The 17,365-nt window shown below is 56.2% G+C and overlaps 5 protein-coding genes across 5 annotated transcripts; 2 read left to right on the forward strand and 3 right to left on the reverse strand.

The window, feature by feature from the left end:
* Positions 1-21: 21 nt before the first annotated feature.
* On the reverse strand, positions 22-725 carry BZA05DRAFT_331435 (ERV/ALR sulfhydryl oxidase domain-containing protein; the record flags this gene model as incomplete). Its single annotated transcript, XM_051480589.1, has 2 exons — positions 22-487; positions 541-725. 2 exons carry the CDS (start codon positions 723-725, stop codon positions 22-24), a joined length of 651 nt encoding a protein of 216 aa, XP_051343497.1.
* A 271-nt stretch (positions 726-996) lies between these two features.
* Positions 997-1,875, reverse strand: BZA05DRAFT_331647 (HAD-like domain-containing protein; the record flags this gene model as incomplete). Its single annotated transcript, XM_051480599.1, has 2 exons — positions 997-1,396; positions 1,439-1,875. The coding sequence occupies 2 exons, from the start codon at positions 1,873-1,875 to the stop codon at positions 997-999; spliced, it is 837 nt and encodes a 278-aa protein (XP_051343498.1).
* Positions 1,876-2,040: 165 nt separating this feature from the next.
* Positions 2,041-3,507, forward strand: BZA05DRAFT_384708 (Alpha/Beta hydrolase protein). The gene is made up of 2 exons (XM_051482342.1): positions 2,041-3,007; positions 3,070-3,507. Exons 1-2 carry the CDS (start codon positions 2,306-2,308, stop codon positions 3,370-3,372), a joined length of 1,005 nt encoding a protein of 334 aa, XP_051343499.1. The 5' UTR covers positions 2,041-2,305; the 3' UTR covers positions 3,373-3,507.
* A 117-nt stretch (positions 3,508-3,624) lies between these two features.
* On the forward strand, positions 3,625-4,841 carry BZA05DRAFT_470618 (uncharacterized protein). Its single transcript, XM_051487911.1, has 2 exons — positions 3,625-3,952; positions 4,020-4,841. The coding sequence occupies exons 1-2, from the start codon at positions 3,937-3,939 to the stop codon at positions 4,748-4,750; spliced, it is 747 nt and encodes a 248-aa protein (XP_051343500.1). The 5' UTR covers positions 3,625-3,936; the 3' UTR covers positions 4,751-4,841.
* A 482-nt stretch (positions 4,842-5,323) lies between these two features.
* Positions 5,324-11,945, reverse strand: BZA05DRAFT_105255 (uncharacterized protein). Its single transcript, XM_051478511.1, has 4 exons — positions 6,969-11,945; positions 6,491-6,917; positions 5,662-6,437; positions 5,324-5,605 (listed from the first exon to the last, which is right to left on the reverse strand). The coding sequence occupies exons 1-4, from the start codon at positions 11,772-11,774 to the stop codon at positions 5,489-5,491; spliced, it is 6,126 nt and encodes a 2,041-aa protein (XP_051343501.1). The 5' UTR covers positions 11,775-11,945; the 3' UTR covers positions 5,324-5,488.
* Positions 11,946-17,365: the final 5,420 nt, after the last annotated feature.

The raw sequence follows: 17,365 nt of genomic DNA on the forward strand, positions 1-17,365 counted from the left end.
CAGCGACAGAGGAGCGGGAACTCACGGGCCAACCTCAATCTCGACCTTATCCCCAGCACGCCTGACATTCTCCTCCAGCACCCCGGCGCCCGCCAACTTCTCGGGCGCCTTCCCACCCTCCTTCGCACCCTCCTTCGCACCCTCCGGCAGCGGCGCCGCCGCATCCTCCTCCGCATCCGCATCCGCACACCCACACTTATACACCTCGCTCACACTGGCACAATCAAACTGCTGTTTACCGAGGCGTTCATTGACCAGGTTATGTAGGTAGCAGCCCCACTGGGCAGCCGCATCGCGACTCGACGTTTGCGGGGGGTACTGTTGCAGAAGCAGACGGAAGTGCGCCGCGCACTCGCCGCACGGGTAGAGGCGTGCGAACAGGTAGAGGTAAGAGCGGAGCGCTTCGCGCTCGCCTGCGGACGGCTTCATCGGGTACCGCGATAACGTCGTGTGCAAAAGCTTCCAGGCGGCGCGGCCGAGTTCGGCTCTACATATGGGTGGTTAGTGGTGCGGTATGGGGGTAAGGGGAGGGGAGCGCACTTGGCTGTTTCGTTGCCGAGCTTCGGCATTATCGCCTCGCCCGAGAGGATGTCGGCTGAGACGTGGATTTCGGGGAGAGGTGGCGGTGATGCCGCGCTGGGAGAGGTCGTGGATGGCAGCAGGAGGTACGAGGTTAGAAAGAAGAGCACAACTATGCCGCCGATTATGGCGAGACGGGCGCGCATGGTGGGCAGTATTGATGGCAGCTGGCGAACGGAAATATGCGGAGTCTTTGGGTTTCTCTGGTAAACGACGGTAAAGGGGTGTATGATATACGTCCGCGGTGGTGGTGATGGTTGTGGCCTGCTATGCGCCGAGGGGCTCACGTAAATTGTGGTGTCAGATTGGGAGCTAAGTTAGGAGCTACCCTAGCATAATTGCCGGAATATGCCATACAATAGTTACTACGGTACTCTGCTCCACTCCATGTGTCACTCGGATAAAGAACCTGAGATTCTATTCTTCACGAATCCACCTCCCTAATATCTGTAGATCTCGCACTTTGTATAATCTCTGTTGCCCATCTTTAGCGCAGCGCACATCCGTAAGCCCATCCACAAGCTCAATCCCAAACCTCTCACAGACGGCATCGAGCTTATCCCCAATAACGACACCCACATCCGCCTGAAGCAGACACATGAGGTCCGTACTCGAGTCTCCAACGTAGACCACCAACCCCTCTGACCCGCCCCCCTCGACGAGACGCTTCATCATGACAGTCTTGTTCTGCGCCGTCCAGATGCCGTGATCCTCGCCCAGCGCGGGTTCACGAGTGATTTCCCCCGTAGTCGTTGTTCCATCCTCGCAGAGGCTATTGGAGACCACTTCCACCTCGAGCTCAAACTTTACCCTCTCCCTCATCTCCCCAGCGCACTCACGCGCAACCGCCGCTCCCAACGCAGACCGGATCCACTCCTTACTCCAGTTGACCGACAGCACGCTCACCCGCCCACCGGCATCCAATACGGGCCTACAGGCCTGCCAAAGCCCGGGACGGACAGTCACGGTCTCCTCGGCTGCGTGCGCGAGATCGTTGATCCGCAGCCCCGTAAACACCCCCGCCTTCTCGATCCTGCGTATAGACGCGCGCTCTACCGGGGCGAGGGAGGCGAGGAACTGGTACTCGTCATCGAGGGTTCGTCGGAGGTGCGGGTACGATTGCACATGGCGGTTGTAGTCGTCCAGCCAGCTCTCGGCGAAGTAACTCCACGGTGGGAGCGCGGGAACAGTGGTGGGACGTAAGCGGTACGCGGCACTGCTGAGCAGCGAGATCGTGTCCACGAGTGTCAGAGTCTCGTCGAAATCGAGGATCAGGTGGCGGATGTAGGGGATCATGCGGGAGAGATTCATGCAGATGGACGGACGGGCGGGTGAGATCCGTGGGGTGTGCTTTGTGGGGTAGTTTAGTGGGCCTTTTTGGTTGGGCGTTCGGCAAGACACAGGTCATGGGCTGGGGGCCCGCGCTTTTTCTGTTGAGTGATGCAACCTGTAACTCATCGTCTATGGTTAATAATGACCATAACCAACCTCCTCGCCTTTCATCTCCTCGACCCTTCAATACGACCCTTTAACACAGCCGTGTCGCCACTCGCAAAAGTCCGTCACATACGAAATAGTATGCAGCGGCCTCTTAGACGCCAGATACAGCTTTACGATTACTGTCGCGGTTCTTCTTAACACGGACCATTCAAGCAACTGTGCGTGTGACTTCACCGCTACTCTCTGCTTCTTGAAACTGATAAGGTTAGCTAGATATTTGTTCACGATGCGTCTCGCAACATTCCTACACCTCACCGTCGCGTCGCTAGGACTGGCCTCAGCCATCCCGTCGCCCTCGCCCTCACCCTTGCCCTCACCCTCACCGTCCCCCTCCCCGCCCACGCCCCGCCCCACCAACATCACGCAAGCGCTTTTTGACGAATTCACCTCGCTCTCGGAGCTGGTGGACATAGCGTACTGCGTGGGGACACTCAACAGTGGAATCGACGTACCTTTCACGTGCCTCAGCTACTGCGCGCACTTCCCGTCTCTGACGCTGATCAAAACGTGGAACACGGGGCTCAAATTGTCGGACTCGTGCGGCTACATCGCGCTCTCCCCCGGCGACCGCCGTATAATCGTCGCCTTTCGCGGTACTTACAGTCTCATCAACGCGCTGGCAGATCTGTCCCTCGCGCGCCAGGAGTATCTGCCCTATCCAGACGCGGAGTGCAATGGGTGTACCGTCCATGCCGGGTTCCTCGAGAGCTGGGGGCAGACCGAGAAGATTATTGGCGGGGTGCTGGGGGATTTGCTACAGCAGTATCCCGGGTACAAGCTGGAGCTCGTGGGACACAGTCTTGGAGCGGCGGTTGCGGCGCTGGCCGCACTGGATTTTGCGGGGAGAGCGTGGAACGCGGATATCCGGGTGACTACGTTTGGAGAGCCGAAAGGCGGGAATAAGGAGTTCGCCGGGTTCCTGGATAGGGTCTGTCTCCCCTCGCCCCGTTTCCTTGAAGCTGCAGTTCATACTGACGCGCTGGTGAACAGCGATTCGATAATACCTCGTACCGCCGGATAACGCACATCAACGACCCCGTTCCCCTCCTCCCGTTCGAAAGCTTGGGCTATCACCACCACGGCCACGAGTACTACATCTCGGCACCGCACCTTCCATGCACGATCGAAGACGTGGTCAAGTGCGAGGGCGGCGCGGAGGATCCGAATTGTGTTGCGGGGACAAACTTTAGCATGTTTGGATCTTTGATGGGCCATCGGGATTATTTCCACAGGTTGGGATTGTGTTTGCCAGAGCAGTGGAGTGGGAGGAGGGGGAGGAGTGAGGAGTTGTAATGGGCGGGGGAACTGGAGAATGAGCTGTAATAGTGTGTTGGAGTTTTGGAGTTTTGGAGTTGTATTATGCAGAATAGTAATTCGATGTATCAGTACTTTTGGTGGGTGTGCAAATACAGGAACCATCTACATTACTCTACGCTAAATTTGCCCACCCCCCATGCCGTCGTGCCGAAGCCCGAGCCCAAGCCTCGCACCGCCTCGTGCCGCCCCGGAACCGTCCCGCACCGTTGCGGGGTAGGATGGTGTAGCGTGCATACATAGCGGGGAATTGGGAGTGCAGCTGATGACCGCATGTTTGTCAGTTAGTGCTAATCAATCGCGAGGTCAGCTTCATAATCCATCTCCAGCTCCACCCAGCCTCGCCTCCATAGGTATATCTATCTCGATCTCCGGCTCCAGCTCTAGCTCCAGCTCTAGCTCCAGCTCCACCAAGCTTCGTCTGCCTATATCTACCTCCAGCACCAGCTCCAACTCCAGCACCAGCTCCATCCAGCATTACCTCCACCCAGCACCAGCTCCACACAGCTCCACCCACCTCCACCAACACAACCCCCAGCAACAATGTCCAAACCCGAATGTACGCACCCACCCCCCGCCGTATTCCCCACCGCCTTGCCCCCCAAAACCCCAGCTAACCCCCGCAGTCGAACTGATCTACTGGCCCTCGATGCCGGGCCGGGGTGAGCCGATCCGGCTCCTCTTCGAAGCCACGGGCACCTCCTACACGGACACAACAGACGAGGCCGTGGTGGTCTCTTATATCACCCCGTCCCCCACTTCCCCCACCTCCTCGCTCCCCTCCCTGGCGCCCCCCATCCTTCTCCACGCCAACCGCACACTCTCGCAAACCGCAGCGATCCTGTTCTACCTCTCCCCGCTGCTTGGCCTCTCGCCCGCGGGGTTCGGCGAGCACCAAATGCGCGCGCTGATCCTGACGGCGCTGGACCTGCAGGACGAGGCACATAACACGCACCATCCGGTGGGGGTATCTCTGTTCTACGCTGATCAGCTAGCGGAGGCGGCAAGGGCCGCGGAAATTTTCCGGCGGGAGAGGGTAGGCAAGTTTTTCAAGTATTTTGAGGGCGTGCTTGGGGCTGCGGAGGGGGAGGGGAAGGGGAAGGGGGGGTGGTTGCTGGGCGGCGGCCTGTCGGCCGCGGATCTGGTGCTCTGGCAGGTCGTCGATGGGCTCAAGTATGCCTTCCCCAAGGCGACTGCAAGGGTGCTAGCGGAGTGTCCGAGGCTGGAAAGGCACTATGGGCTGGTTAAGGCGGTGGAGGGCGTTAAGTCGTATTTGGAGAGTGGCAGGCGCAGGAAGTATGATATGGGCGTGTACAGATATTATCCGGAGCTGGATGATCAGGAGGGGGATGAGTAGACGAGGAGGAGGTTGGGTTTGTACTTATAGGACTCGCACGTACACCAGGATATGTAGGAAATGCAATGCAATGCAAATAGGTATCACCATGACCATGGCCATGACCATACACTGCATACAGTAGATATATAAAACTATCATCGATCACTACCCCCCCACCCCACTATACCCCCCACCCCACCCATCTCCCACCCATCTCCGCCAGGGAACGAGATTCGAACGTCGAACGTCGAACAAGAACGAGAACAAGAACGAGAACGAGAAGCAGAAGCACAGCATAGCACAGCACAGCACAGCAAAAAAGAAGGAAAAAAAGCAACTGGTATTGTAAACCGAACAAGACGCCACCCCATGTTGGAAAACAGCAAAGACAAAAACAAATACAAAACAGAAACACAAAACATATGATAAATAAGAAAACCAGAGAGCGATGATGATGTGATATGATATGATATGATGGCGCGAGCGATGAAAAAGAAAAAAGATAAAAAATAAAAAGATAAAACTGTCCAGATGCACCCACCCCGAATAAAAACAAATAGAAAACGAAAAGAAATAAATAAAGAAGAAAGAAAAGAAAGAAAGAAACGACCCTGGTATATGACGGTAATATTGCTCCCCTTTGCACTCACTGAGAAGATGTAGTGCCAGAACTTAAAAAAAAGATAGCAAAAAAAAGAAGAGGCAACGTCACCAATCACCCAATCACCAACGTAGAGCTTTGAAGACCAGCTGCACCTAAGAGCTGGCCTCTTCGCTCAGACGTCGGAAGTGCTTGCACCAGATCCAGCCGATTTCGCCCTGTCTATCATCCTGGTTTCTGGCGAGCCAGATCTCACCCTTGACACCAATGATCTGTCATCACAATCAGTATACATCCCGTCATACATATTTTCCGGGGAAAAACTCACATCGAAAACCTCTCCCTGGACGTAATTGAGGTACGGAAATCCGGCCTCACGGCGCGGGGAGGGCAGGTGGAACTCGTACAGAGATGCGGCAATGAACATCGCCTTATCGTTGTTCGAGATCGTGAGAGTCCGTCTGAAATCAGTCCTTGATGGGGTTCTCGACGAGTCTCGTGACTGTCCTCTGGGAGGATTGTCCGACTCTCTATCCCTGTCGTCGTCCATGGGCATGGCAGACGAGAATGCGGCGCTGGGGAGAGGAGGCGAGGGCGATGGCGCATCTGCACGGCGTGTAGACAACGTCAAAGGCGCAGGTGCCCCTGTGGTGTAAGAGGGGCGGGGGCGTGGACGTTCGAAGAACGCCGACTGGGCCGCGGCGTGGCTGTCGGGGACAGCCGAAGAGTATGATCTCTGTGGACCCCCAGGTGGCACCGCGGCAGGACCTCTCGGCGGCACGGCCACCGAACTGGCTCTAATTCTATTATTGCCAAGGAGGGGCGGGAGAGGGAGCACCGGAGGGCCGCTCGAAGACAACGGGGACAGCGGCGACAGTGAGGCGCCACCACTATGTCGGCGCTCTGACAGATCGTAACCAGCTGCTGCAGAAGTAGGAGATGTCGTGTTCAACGACATAGCCCTTCCGCGGTTTGCATCATCGTCGGCGGTCTGGGGCCTGGCCACTTTGAATGGGGTAATCTTGTCTATCGTGTCGAGCGATACCGTACTTGCTGGCATTGAGCTAAGTGAAGCCGATGGGAATTGCATAGCGTTCAATGACCCTGGTCCGAAATTAGCATTCATTCAAAAATGATCCGAAAATGCCTGTGCTAACCATTGCAGATACTAAGTTTCGTGAGCATTGCTTCGTTGTACGTGAAAGACGTCGCAAAAGCATCCACAAATGCTTCTAGATTAAGAGGCATCTCAAGATCCATAAATGTCATCTTAATCTTCGACGCCCAATCGTTCATCCACTGCGCCTGAAGATCGATGAAATTGAACAGCACGGCGTCGACTAGCTTCTTGGTGAGGTGGAAAAGTCGCGGCAACTCTTCGATTAACGTCTCGTTGAGGGCCACATATGCGTCGGCGAGGTCCTTAGTCCGCTTATCCGGCGTGTCTCCGCGGTCCTTAATCGCTTTGAAGCGAGCATAGTCAACGGCCTTGTTATTCCGCTTGGTCATGATTATCTGCGGGCTCTCGTTCATCTTGAGGAGAGTCTCGAGCGGCTCAATGGCGTGCTTCTTGACTCGAAGTTTCTACACTCGGTTAGTTGGTGCAATTCTCGAGGCTGAGGAGGAGAAACTTACATGCTCCTGCAGGTACGTGGTCGAAATCTCCCGCATCATGTGATCGAACCTCTTCCACTTAGCCTCGGTGACATGATGGCGTGTACCAACCGCCGCGCCAAACTGGCTGAATGACAACGCAAACCCAATGAAGTTCTCAACGTGACCCTGAATCTCCATAGCGTATATCTCGATGTCGCGGTGCACAACCTCCACCTGGGTGTAATGCATGTTGTAGTTCTCAAAGAGTTTGTTGTAGGTATCGTCCACAACTACTTCCGACAGTCCAACCGACTGCCTTAACTTCTCCGCGCGACGAGCAAAGCCTTTGGTGATCCCATGCCTAATGTCGGTCTCGTTTCTTTTCCGTCCCACGATCTTCTCGACCATGTCCTTGCGCTTCTTCATCTCGTTGATCCGTCCAGCAACAAACGTCATCTCCTTCGATACTATCTCCAAGGCAGGGTAGTCTGGATGGCTGGGATGCGTGCATTCCAGAAGCTGAGACAACAGAAGCGGATACTTGAGAACCCTCTGAACGGGCTTGATGAGCAGCGACTCGAGGTTCCACGCGTTGGTGAGATCCTCGGCGCATGCCTTGCACTCTTGCAGCCAAATGGCAATTCCGGGCACCGTCTCCAGTTGTTGAAGCCTGGCAGCAGCAGCATCGTGGTTCTTGCAGTAGTCGCCATATACCTTCTCCATCATGTACATGACCTCGGCGAACGCTTCTCCGACATACGTCTTGCGATCCTTCTCCTCCTCGGTGAGGGTCTCTTCCCGTTCATCACTGTTGATGGAATTGACAACGCTCGCAGCGCTGCTGTTGATCCCATGTGGGCCCCGACGCATGACGTAGACGCTCGAAACCGAAAGCTTGAGTACCTCCAAGAAGCCTTTACTAAACTGGACCACTGCATCCGTATTTCCGAAGAGGACCTTGACATCGTCGGCGGTAACGGAATAACAAGCGTTGGCGGATCCCTTATAAATCTCCACCGCAACTGTCATATCCCTGAAGAAGGCGCTCTCCGTGTCGACGATCTCCTTGAGGAGATGGTGGCGCCTCCTTAGTCTCTTCTGATCCGGATCCTCGGGGACGGCCGCGACGATAGGCGCAGCTCCCCCTTGAATGGTCAAACTCCTTCTTGAATCGCTCAAACTTGATGGCGGCGAGTACTTGGTCTCCGAGCTCGGTCGGTTTTGCGAGTACTGATCCATGCTTGGCCTCTGATCCATACTTGATCTCTGATCCATGCTTGATCTCTGATCCATGCTTGGTCTCTGATCCATACTTGATCTTTGATCCATCGAAGACCTACTATCCATGCTTGGCCGCTGGCCGGGCCCGGCATAGTAGTGCTCCGAGTTGTATGAAGACGTGCGATCAGACGACGGACGGAAGTCATAGTGCGCAGGAATCGAGTGAATTGCCAGTCCCAGTGGTTCGTTTCCGGACATGGCAAGACTTCTATGGTGAAGGGATGGGGGCGCACTGCTGTATATAGATGAAGGTACGGGCGAGATATTCTTGGGCTTGTCCTTCTCCGGGGGAGGCGGTGGCCGGTCCTTCGGAGGTGGGGTCGGGGGTAGGGAGGAGGAGTCGACTCCTATGGGTTGTCTGGGAGTTGTTGGTGTTTCGCCTCTGCCATCCGACTCCGGACTGAAGTCTGAAGATGTCGTCCAACCGTCATCTTCGGGCAGCTGAAGTTCCAGGAAACTGTGCCTGGGGACAGCAGAGAGCGGCGTAGCTTCCTCGGAGCAAGAATAGTCGTCCAAGCTGTCTCGCGGCAGTGCCGAGGGTGGTTCCGAGCACGATGTGTAATCATCGCTGTTATCGAGGTGCAGATCACGGCGGTCCTCCTCAAGCTCGTTGATCTTGCTGCTGTTGTCGTAGGAACTTCGGTGCGAGTACCCTCCGGCGGGACTTCCATCGTTAACATAGCGATTGATCACTTCTTCTCCGTGATCGTCATATCGGGAATAGAACGAGTTGATAGTGCGTCTATCGTCAGAGAAAGTCGTCGCACCCAAGGGAGAAACTGTCGGTGTTTCGGAGTCTTCTGCGGGGATGTTGAAGCTAGGATTGTACCTTGTCCTCGTGTCGTAATGCTGTTGGGTAGAAGTCGTTGCAGTCCCATGCGTCCCCCTTTCTGGCGAGCTATCACCCTCACCCTCTTCATCCGTAGTCCACCCAACTGAATTCGGGCGCAACATATTGGATATGTTGTACAAAGCGGGTCGAGTTGGAGAGTCGGGGGTGATGACAACAGATATCGGCGTTGCAGAGGTGCGGTTGCTGACGGAAGAATAAAAGGAAGGACTGTGAGACGAGCGATTGCGTTTTGCGGTGTAGGGATACTGCTCTGGCATAAAGAACTGACTGAACCGGGTCGATCTAAGGGGCGTGGGATCCGCTTCTACTTCGATGACAGGCTCGTGTGTCTTGGAGGCCACCTCTGTCTCCGCCGCTACCTGGGTTTCGACTTCAGCCTCAACTTCCGTCATTTCCACTTCGGTGGTTTCCTCGCCGCTAGTGTCCTCCCAGGCATCTTGCTGATCACCTGCAGGAGAATCGATTGGCTCGGTAACATAGGTGTTTCGCTCGTCCACTCGTTCCGCTGCCCGATAGTCGACTTCGTCGCCGTCGTCGCTAGCGCCCCATGCACCAGGTATTATTAGCTCCCTCTCTACGGGCTCTTTGCGAGAGCTCCGAGTCTCGGGTGCGGCAGCAGTGGTGATCATGCTTTCGGTCGGCAGATGTATTTTCGCCATGATTTCTTCGGCCATCATATCCAATTCCGGCTCCGTATCGTTGTTGCTGCTGTCTACCTTTCCGTTTTGCATTTCCTGCTGCTGCTGCTCTTGCTGTTTCTGTTGTTCCAGCCTAAATAGTTCCATCTCCCGTTCACGCTTCAGCCGCTCCTGTTCCTCACGCTGCTCACGCTGCACGCGCTCCAGCCGCTCTTTCCGTTCCTGTTGTTCTTTCCGCTGCTGTTGCTCGCGCTTCAGCTGCTCCAGTTGTTCTTGTTGCTCTCGCTTCAACTGCTCTCGCTTCAACTGCTCCAGTTGCTCCTGCTGCTCTCGCTTTAGTTGCTGTAGTTGCTCCTGCTGTTCCAGTCGTTCCAGTCGCTCCAGTCGTTCCAATTCTTCCTGTTGCTCCTGATGCCGCTGCCACTCCTCTCGCTCTTGCTGCTCCTGTCGCTCTAGATCCGACTGCTGCCGTTGCTCCTCTTGTTGCTGCTCTTCTAGCTGCTCTAGCTGTTCGTGACGCTCAACCTGCTCCTCCTCAATCTTCTGCTCCTCCTCAATCTTCCGCTCCTGTACCTCTTCCTCCCGCTCCTCCTCATCCTCCTCCTGAATGCACGAATCCATAGTTGCGCCCTTCTTAGGGTCACTCTTGCCCTCCTCGTCGGATTCCTTAAGACTCTGATTCGATCTCGCCCGTCGTATCTGCTGTTCATTACTCTCCTTGAGTGTAAAGGCGTTCTGGATGCGTGCTCTCCTGGCCTCGAAGTCGATAGTTTCCAGCTCCGGGGGAACACCGCGTTTCCGCTCCTTCCGTTCGCCGGCCGAGGCCGCGGCCACCTTATTTTTCCCGCGCTGGAACGCATTGCTATCTTTCGCGGGCTGAAGCCTCTGGCGAGATGCGTGCGAGATCGTATTCGTGGGGGGTGGGAGGCGGTTTCCACGGGTGGAGCGGAGTGTCGGCGAGGATTTGGCGGGCGGCACCGAGATGTAGGCTGTCAGATTGGGGCTTTTGTCTCTGGTGGTAGGTTGCGGAGACCGTCTGGAACCGTGAGATGAAACGGCGGGAGGCGCTACGTTTCTCGTGGTGGATTTGGCACCGGCCGACGACGCGTTTGACTGTGCCGCAGGATGTTTGTCGAAGTCCCTCCACAGGTCAGGGTCGAGTTGTATCTCAATGCCGGGTGAGCCGCTGGTTGACTCCAGATTCGAGCGACTTCGCCGGTGGTGTAGAGGTGGGTGCGACTCCGACTGGGAGGCGCCGTCGCTCTCGTTGTCGGCCATGGACGCAGCCGATGGTGAAGGGGCCTCCATAGATCTGCTTCTCCGGTGGGTAGTCCTGCCCCTGGCTCGGGTATTTCTGGAAGCAAAGGAAGTCTGCAGGGGCGGCAATAATCTGTTGTCCGCGGAGAGATTATCAGACGACGCGGTACTCGATGAAGTCGATATTCTTCGTCCTGCTTTTGTCTGACGCGAATTGACAGTAGCAGTAGAGCGAGTGGTCGCACCGGTCCCCTTTGCAGCTGCAGATGCCGGTCTGCTGGAAGGTTGCCTTGCTGACCGTACGGACGGGGGGGCTGCACTGGCACTGGCAGACCGGCCCTTGTCCGCTGCAGCTGCACTCGCCTTCTTGAGCTCCGCAGCGCCGTTTGCCTTCCATGTTTGCGGTTTCCTGTTCTTCAAGCTAGTTGCCGAAGCAACATTAGCGGCTATGCGATTGGTCGGATTAGGTATCTTCTCGTCGGACGTTGTGTTAAAGCGGCTCACGATGTCCTTGAAGTGGTTGACATTCGCCGGCGCCGTCGACGTGTTGGCCCGCGATACCGGTGTCGTCGTGTTTGAGCGTGAGGTTGGTGTAGTGCTCCTGGGAGCCTGTTTATATGGCGAGACGTAGTTATTTTTTGCTGTGATGGCGGCGGATCGTGGTGTTATGGCAGGACGAGGTGGGTCTGGTTTGGAGGAGGACGAGGAGGAGGAAGACGGTGATTTCTGTGGGGTCCGGGGCACGGCATCAGAGAGCGAGCTCTCTTTGGAGGGATGGACAGCAGGGACATTCGGGACTGGTGCGCCTGCGGGCATTATTGCAGCAGCACATGTGGGTATAATCGGCGACAGCGTTCGTGAGTATCACGTCACCCGTGGAGAGATGCGGCGGCGGCGCCCTACACTTCTGTTTTGGCAGTGTATGGGGCCGGAAGGCAAGGGGCAAGGTGGGGAGGGCAGCACCCGATTCCGGGGGTGTCGGTTTATTGAGCGTTCAGAGTGAATATCGCAGGCTGGTTTTCCACGGCGGAGGTGAAGAGGGGGGAGGATCTGGGCAAGAAACATTCAACGTCAGACGCCATACACGCAATGTGTGCAAAAGCAGGCAGATAGTGAGAAGCAACAACGGGGCGTGTGTGGGATGGTACACATACCTTTGTTTCGGGGAGCGAAGACGGTGATGGAAGAGCAACACGCCAGCTTCCTCTACTCGACTACGACTACTACTGGAGGTGGTGGTGCTGGTACTGCTATCGTGTGCTGATGGCAGATGGCTGCAGTCGACTCTGCGGATCGAAAACAAGCGGGCGTCGGCAGGTGCGAGGCGGCTTGGGGGGGAGGGGGGAGGGGATATGCAAGCGGCACAAAACAGAAGCGAGGGAAGTGAACGATAAACGAGTCTCGGCAGGAGGGAGGATATGGGATGGTGGTGGTGGTGGTGGTGGTGGGAGGAGGTTCCGTCTCGCTCGGAATCGAGCAGGTGAGTGCGGACCTGTAGCCAATCTGTCCGTTCCGTGAGAATCTGGAAGGGAACAAGACCTGTCGGGGAGCGGAGGAAAGAGTGTGCGGGACTCGCGTGCCGAGCTGTCGATGGGATGGGAGAAGGACGAGGGCGCGAGGGCGAGGAGTAGCAGGACGAGGAGTGAGGTTTGAGTTGGGCACTAACTACCAGTCGGCACTAGGAGCGGAGAGCTAGGTCACTTCTGTAGCGGCGGTATCTCTGGAGTGGCTGATGGCTTGCCCGCTCGTTCAGCTTGCAGGAGGATGGCTTCGGCGTGGTCGGCTCCAACGTGAGTGGCGTACCGTACGTCTGCGGAGCGTGATTACTTTCTTCGCGATGGAGAGATGGGCGAAGAGATGGCGAGGGGGTGCAGAGTGGGGGAGAGAAAACGAGAGAAAGGGATGTTTTTTTTGGCAAGTTGCAGGAAGCAGTTAAACTATTGATTAAATTAATTGGGCGGTTCGTGCCAGGTTTAGACAGAGCGACGAGACGAGACAGGACACAACCTTCGACGCTGGAGAGGTTGCACACGACTCGTTCTTGCTCGGCGGTTGTCAGCCGCTGTGCAGGCGAGAAGGGGGGAAGGGAGGAGGATGGTTGGTGCGGAGGGTGGGCTGTGGAAGAGGCGGAGGAGGGGGAGGAGGGGGTGGTGGTGGTGGAACCAGTGGAACCAGTGGAGCTATGGTGGTGTGTGTGCGAGTGTGTGGCAGGAAGGGTGCAACTATGCACCGAGGAACCGGTAGCTGGGGAAGGGTAGGACCTCTAAGCACGCAGATTGTTCGGTGCTTTGGAGGCCTGGTATGAGGCATGCACGAGGCTGATGGCTTCCGACAGCAACGGAGAGAGGCTCTGGAGACGAACGACATGTTCCCGCAGGATCGCAGACTTGAAGATCGCACGGAGAGGCCTGTGTAACCGTCTCCCCTGAGTACATGCTAGCGAAGCGACTTCACCGTGGGTTTCGGTCTGTGGGCTCTTGGGGCGACTGTGGGCCCATCAGGCCTCCGGTGGGGCATATGGCCACACAGCGGGTGTTTGACAGGGCACCAAAACGATCGATTTGGGACAGGTGTCGGATGCGTTCGCACGATGCAGCGGATTTATTGGCTCGACACAGCGGCTTTATTAACTCGCCATGCCGAGCGTATTGACTCGACCCATCTGATCGTATTGACTCGGTCATTGTGCGCATTCGGAACTGGCCGAGAAGGGAGCTCCGGACCCATTTTCCGATCCCTTAACGCCGCCCCAGCCCGGGCCGCCCCCCTTCTGCCCCCTACCCCCTCGTAGAGGAGGTAGAGTAAGCATATAAATTGGGATTTGTCTCGGAGCTGTCTGCTCGCATTCAACGTTGAAAACCCATGCCTCTTCTCTTCTCTTCCCTTCTCTTCTCTTCCCTTCTCTTCGATATTTACTCGCCATCCCTACCTACCCCTCCTCTCGTCCTTTGCCCGAGCCGGCGTCTGCCCTTCACTCTTCGCATTGCCCTCCATCAACACCAAGGACGGTTGCACGACTCGAGCTCAACAGCAAGCTAAACGAATACGGTAGTCCGGCCTATTGAAACCCCACCACCCTCAGTACAGCTGCCGTCACTGTTCGAATTGGCGATCACAGGCAGTTGCCCAGCTATCTCGACGCGGAGGGAGACCTTCGAAGATGTCGAAATCGATGGCGTGAGCTAGCTTCTGAAGATACCTTCTATGACTTCCGCAAGTCGTTCCAGCACACGATTCTCTGCGCCAGTCCGAAGCTCAGAGAACAGTCGATTCTGTCTTCGACGCACTCGATGACGTCATAGTCTCTCACAGTATCCCGGGAAGCAGCGAGTACGTCGGTTTCGGGGAAGCATCCAGGGCTGGCACCTAACAGGTGTTGTACATACGAAGCGATACGGGCCGGGATACGGATGCACTCTATGGGGAGAGGCTTTTGAAGTGCAGAAAGCCCCACCGCTTGCGCAAAACCAGGGTTCTTGTGGAAGACGGTGGATATTCGGGTGTGCAGGAACGGGTCCTCCCACGGACGGAGCTGGAGTTGCAACTTGCCGAGCCTTCGCTGGATATCGTCGTCTGGTATGCGGCCCCAGAAAGAACTTCACAGCGGTTGTCGGAAATGCTAAAGTGTGCGTCCTTACAGACAGACCGAACGCCAATCGGCCTGTTCCGCGTCACTCGAGCCATGAATAACTGGTGATGGTCACCCTGCAGAAGTACAAAGGTTGAAAAACTCTTTACGCAAAAAGCTCTGTTTTTGCGTAAATTCGATGTCATCCAGGACAGACGCAGCCTATGGGACCATACTCGCGGGTATGATTCCGTGCTTCAGCCTTCGGGAAACGCCAAGTGGCCTCACCGTAAACGGTTCCAATATCTACATATCTACAGTACCTAGGAGCAGCCAGTCAGACGCGGAAGATCCCCCAGCCTATCTTTTGTCCTGCTACCTAACAATAAGCTCTATAGAAGGGTACGGTATAATCACATGTCACTGTGTTTTCGGCGACCTGTGATGTCGCTGGAGGTTGGCGTGCGGCTCGCTCGCTCTGTCTGCTGCTGACGGCAAGTCTCGGAAAGTCAAAGGGAAGGAGCCTGGAGCCCCGCCACCTCAAGCAGCACCACCACGCTGAGACCTCTACCGTACCTACCGCGCAGGATGTTTATTCGGGAATGGTGGTCGCGGTCTCTTCAACAGAGGCGGAAATTCGTTGTGATGGGACCTATCAGCTCACCTCCGAGCGGCGAGTTCTACTGGAGGCTGACGGTTGGAAAATCGGATGCCATCACATCAACACCCGTCAACGCAGAGAACCTTCAACCAACGCCCGCGGACGCTATTAGGTATTCAAGATCGCAACCTCCCGTGAACATCGGCTCATGCAAGATGTAAACTCTCCAATATCTTTACATCACATTTCTTATTATTCGGTTTAAAGGCATCGCTATGTAGAGCTCTTGAGAGCAACTCCTCAGGTTGTGTTTTTCTAGTTTATGTAGTACCATATGGCATACATACGGGTCATTCCGAAAAGGAAACAAACACTTCCCTGACGCCTCGTAACTCGTTAGCTTTGGCCATGAGCGACTCGTGAATGGCGGGCGTGAAATGAATGAGCGAAGAAAAGGAAGCTGAAGCTGCTGATCATGACTTCGGCGATGATGATGGATGGGATGGGATGTGATGGGATGGGATGCCTCACCGAATCCCGCCCGCGCGCAATTTGTGAGGTTGGTACTGCCATTGAGGAGTTAACCGCCCCCAATCGCCGTGGAATGTACGATACCGCCACCGACCACCGACCACCGGCCACCGCAGATCTCTCTCTCTTTGATGACGGTGGTGCATTTCTGTCTGAGCCAACCAACCGCCGCCGCCGCCAGCCAGGCCGAGGGGGCGGAGAAACAGACACATGCATGAAATGCCCTTCCTCCCGCCTCCCGCCCCCTTCTACCTCCTCCTCCTCATTTTTCAGACATCAGCCGCTCCTGCCCCTACCCCCGATAACGGGTTACGGGAGAACTCTCCAAGTTGATTAGCACTGGGCAGTGCGTGTGTTGAGGCAGGCGGGCGCACTTTGGGCTTGGGCTTGAACTTGAACTTGGCCTCGAAGCTCAATTCGGTATTCTACATGATAAGGATCACTTCGAGTCTCGACATCGGACATATGTATATATGGATTGAAGGTTCGTCCTATTTTTGGAATTTTGGCACGCCGCGGCCCGCCGGGCGAGCGACTCACGGGCGAGCAACGCGCGATGTCCACAATCAGTGATCACATCGCGTCGCCCTGAGCCCTCAACCTTCCCAGTGCCCGCGCCTTGCCTGTCCTACTTACGGACGTCGGACAACCAACCAACCAAACCAACCAAACCCACAGCACAGCAGATCCGCGCTCAACAATCACCACCACTACCATCACCACCACCAGCAGAAAAACAAGACCCAGATATCAATAACTTCAAAGGATACTTGGATCTTGGTATTATTGTACAATTCGGCTACGCACTTCTTCTCGTGTTCCATATCTCATGTAATTTTCTCGTTCTAGGTAGTTCCTGGGCTTGTCAAACAAACTGGGAAACATGGCACCCAAACGCAAGCTCCCACAGTTCTTACACCACCCAGATCAATTCCGTAGCAAACGTACCCGCGTAGCTGCGGCAGCAGCTGCGGCGGGGGCTGCTCCTGCTCCTGCGGCGGGTGCTGCGGCGGTGGGGATGGCGGGGCCGGTTTCACACCCAGTGCTATCCCTATACTTTGCGGAGCTACACACGCTGCGGGAGTACCTTGCGAGATTCCTGGCGGCCAGTAAGGCTGGCCGCCGGCGGGGAGGGGAGCTGAGAGGTATTGGTGCTGTTGTGGATGCAGAACTGGCGGCGCTGCTGGATGGGGTTGTGGTCGGGGTGAGAGATGTCCCGCCTGCGGCAGGAAACAGTGGCGGTGGTGGAGAGGGAGATTGGGATGGGGATGGGGATGGAGAGGAGGAGGAGGAGGAGATTGCAGAGCCGGGAAGGAGCCTGCCGAATGCCGATATCTCGCAATCGGATGTAAGCCTGTTCCCGACCCGCCCTTAACCCCCACCTAGCCCACCCCGATGCCAGATGGTGGATGAGCGAGCTAACTGCCATCCGGCCCCCCCATCGCAGCTCGTCGACCTCGTACTCAACATATTATTTCGCCAGGCCATCAACGCTCCCAAGGGGTCGCTTCACGCCGTGTACCCCGGCAAGCCGAACCACATCCTGTCACTTGGGTATGCGATCCACACGCCGGCGATTCACTCCGCGGGCATGGGTGTTGGCGACAATGATCGAGCCGAGTACCACGTGCTCCCCGGCGCACTCACGGTCCCGCTCGTCAATAGGTATCCCAATAGCCATGTCAACACGCTGAAATCGCGGGTGTG

Source organism: Tricharina praecox (assembly GCF_024521635.1).
Source record: "Tricharina praecox strain CBS 144465 chromosome Unknown BZA05scaffold_2, whole genome shotgun sequence".
In the NCBI taxonomy this organism is placed as follows: Eukaryota; Fungi; Ascomycota; class Pezizomycetes; order Pezizales; family Pyronemataceae; genus Tricharina; species Tricharina praecox.

Excerpts from the sequence above, each read along its gene's own strand:
- BZA05DRAFT_384708 (XM_051482342.1), top strand. The coding sequence starts at position 2,306 with ATGCGTCTCGCAACATTCCTACACCTCACCGTCGCGTCGCTAGGACTG. Across the intron at positions 3,008-3,069 it reads TCGCCGGGTTCCTGGATAGG|CGATTCGATAATACCTCGTA; the intron begins GTCTGTCTCCCC and ends GCTGGTGAACAG.
- BZA05DRAFT_105255 (XM_051478511.1), bottom strand. The coding sequence starts at position 11,774 with ATGCCCGCAGGCGCACCAGTCCCGAATGTCCCTGCTGTCCATCCCTCC. Across the intron at positions 6,438-6,490 it reads GAAACTTAGTATCTGCAATG|GGTCATTGAACGCTATGCAA; the intron begins GTTAGCACAGGC and ends ATTTCGGACCAG. Across the intron at positions 5,606-5,661 it reads TCCAGGGAGAGGTTTTCGAT|ATCATTGGTGTCAAGGGTGA; the intron begins GTGAGTTTTTCC and ends TTGTGATGACAG.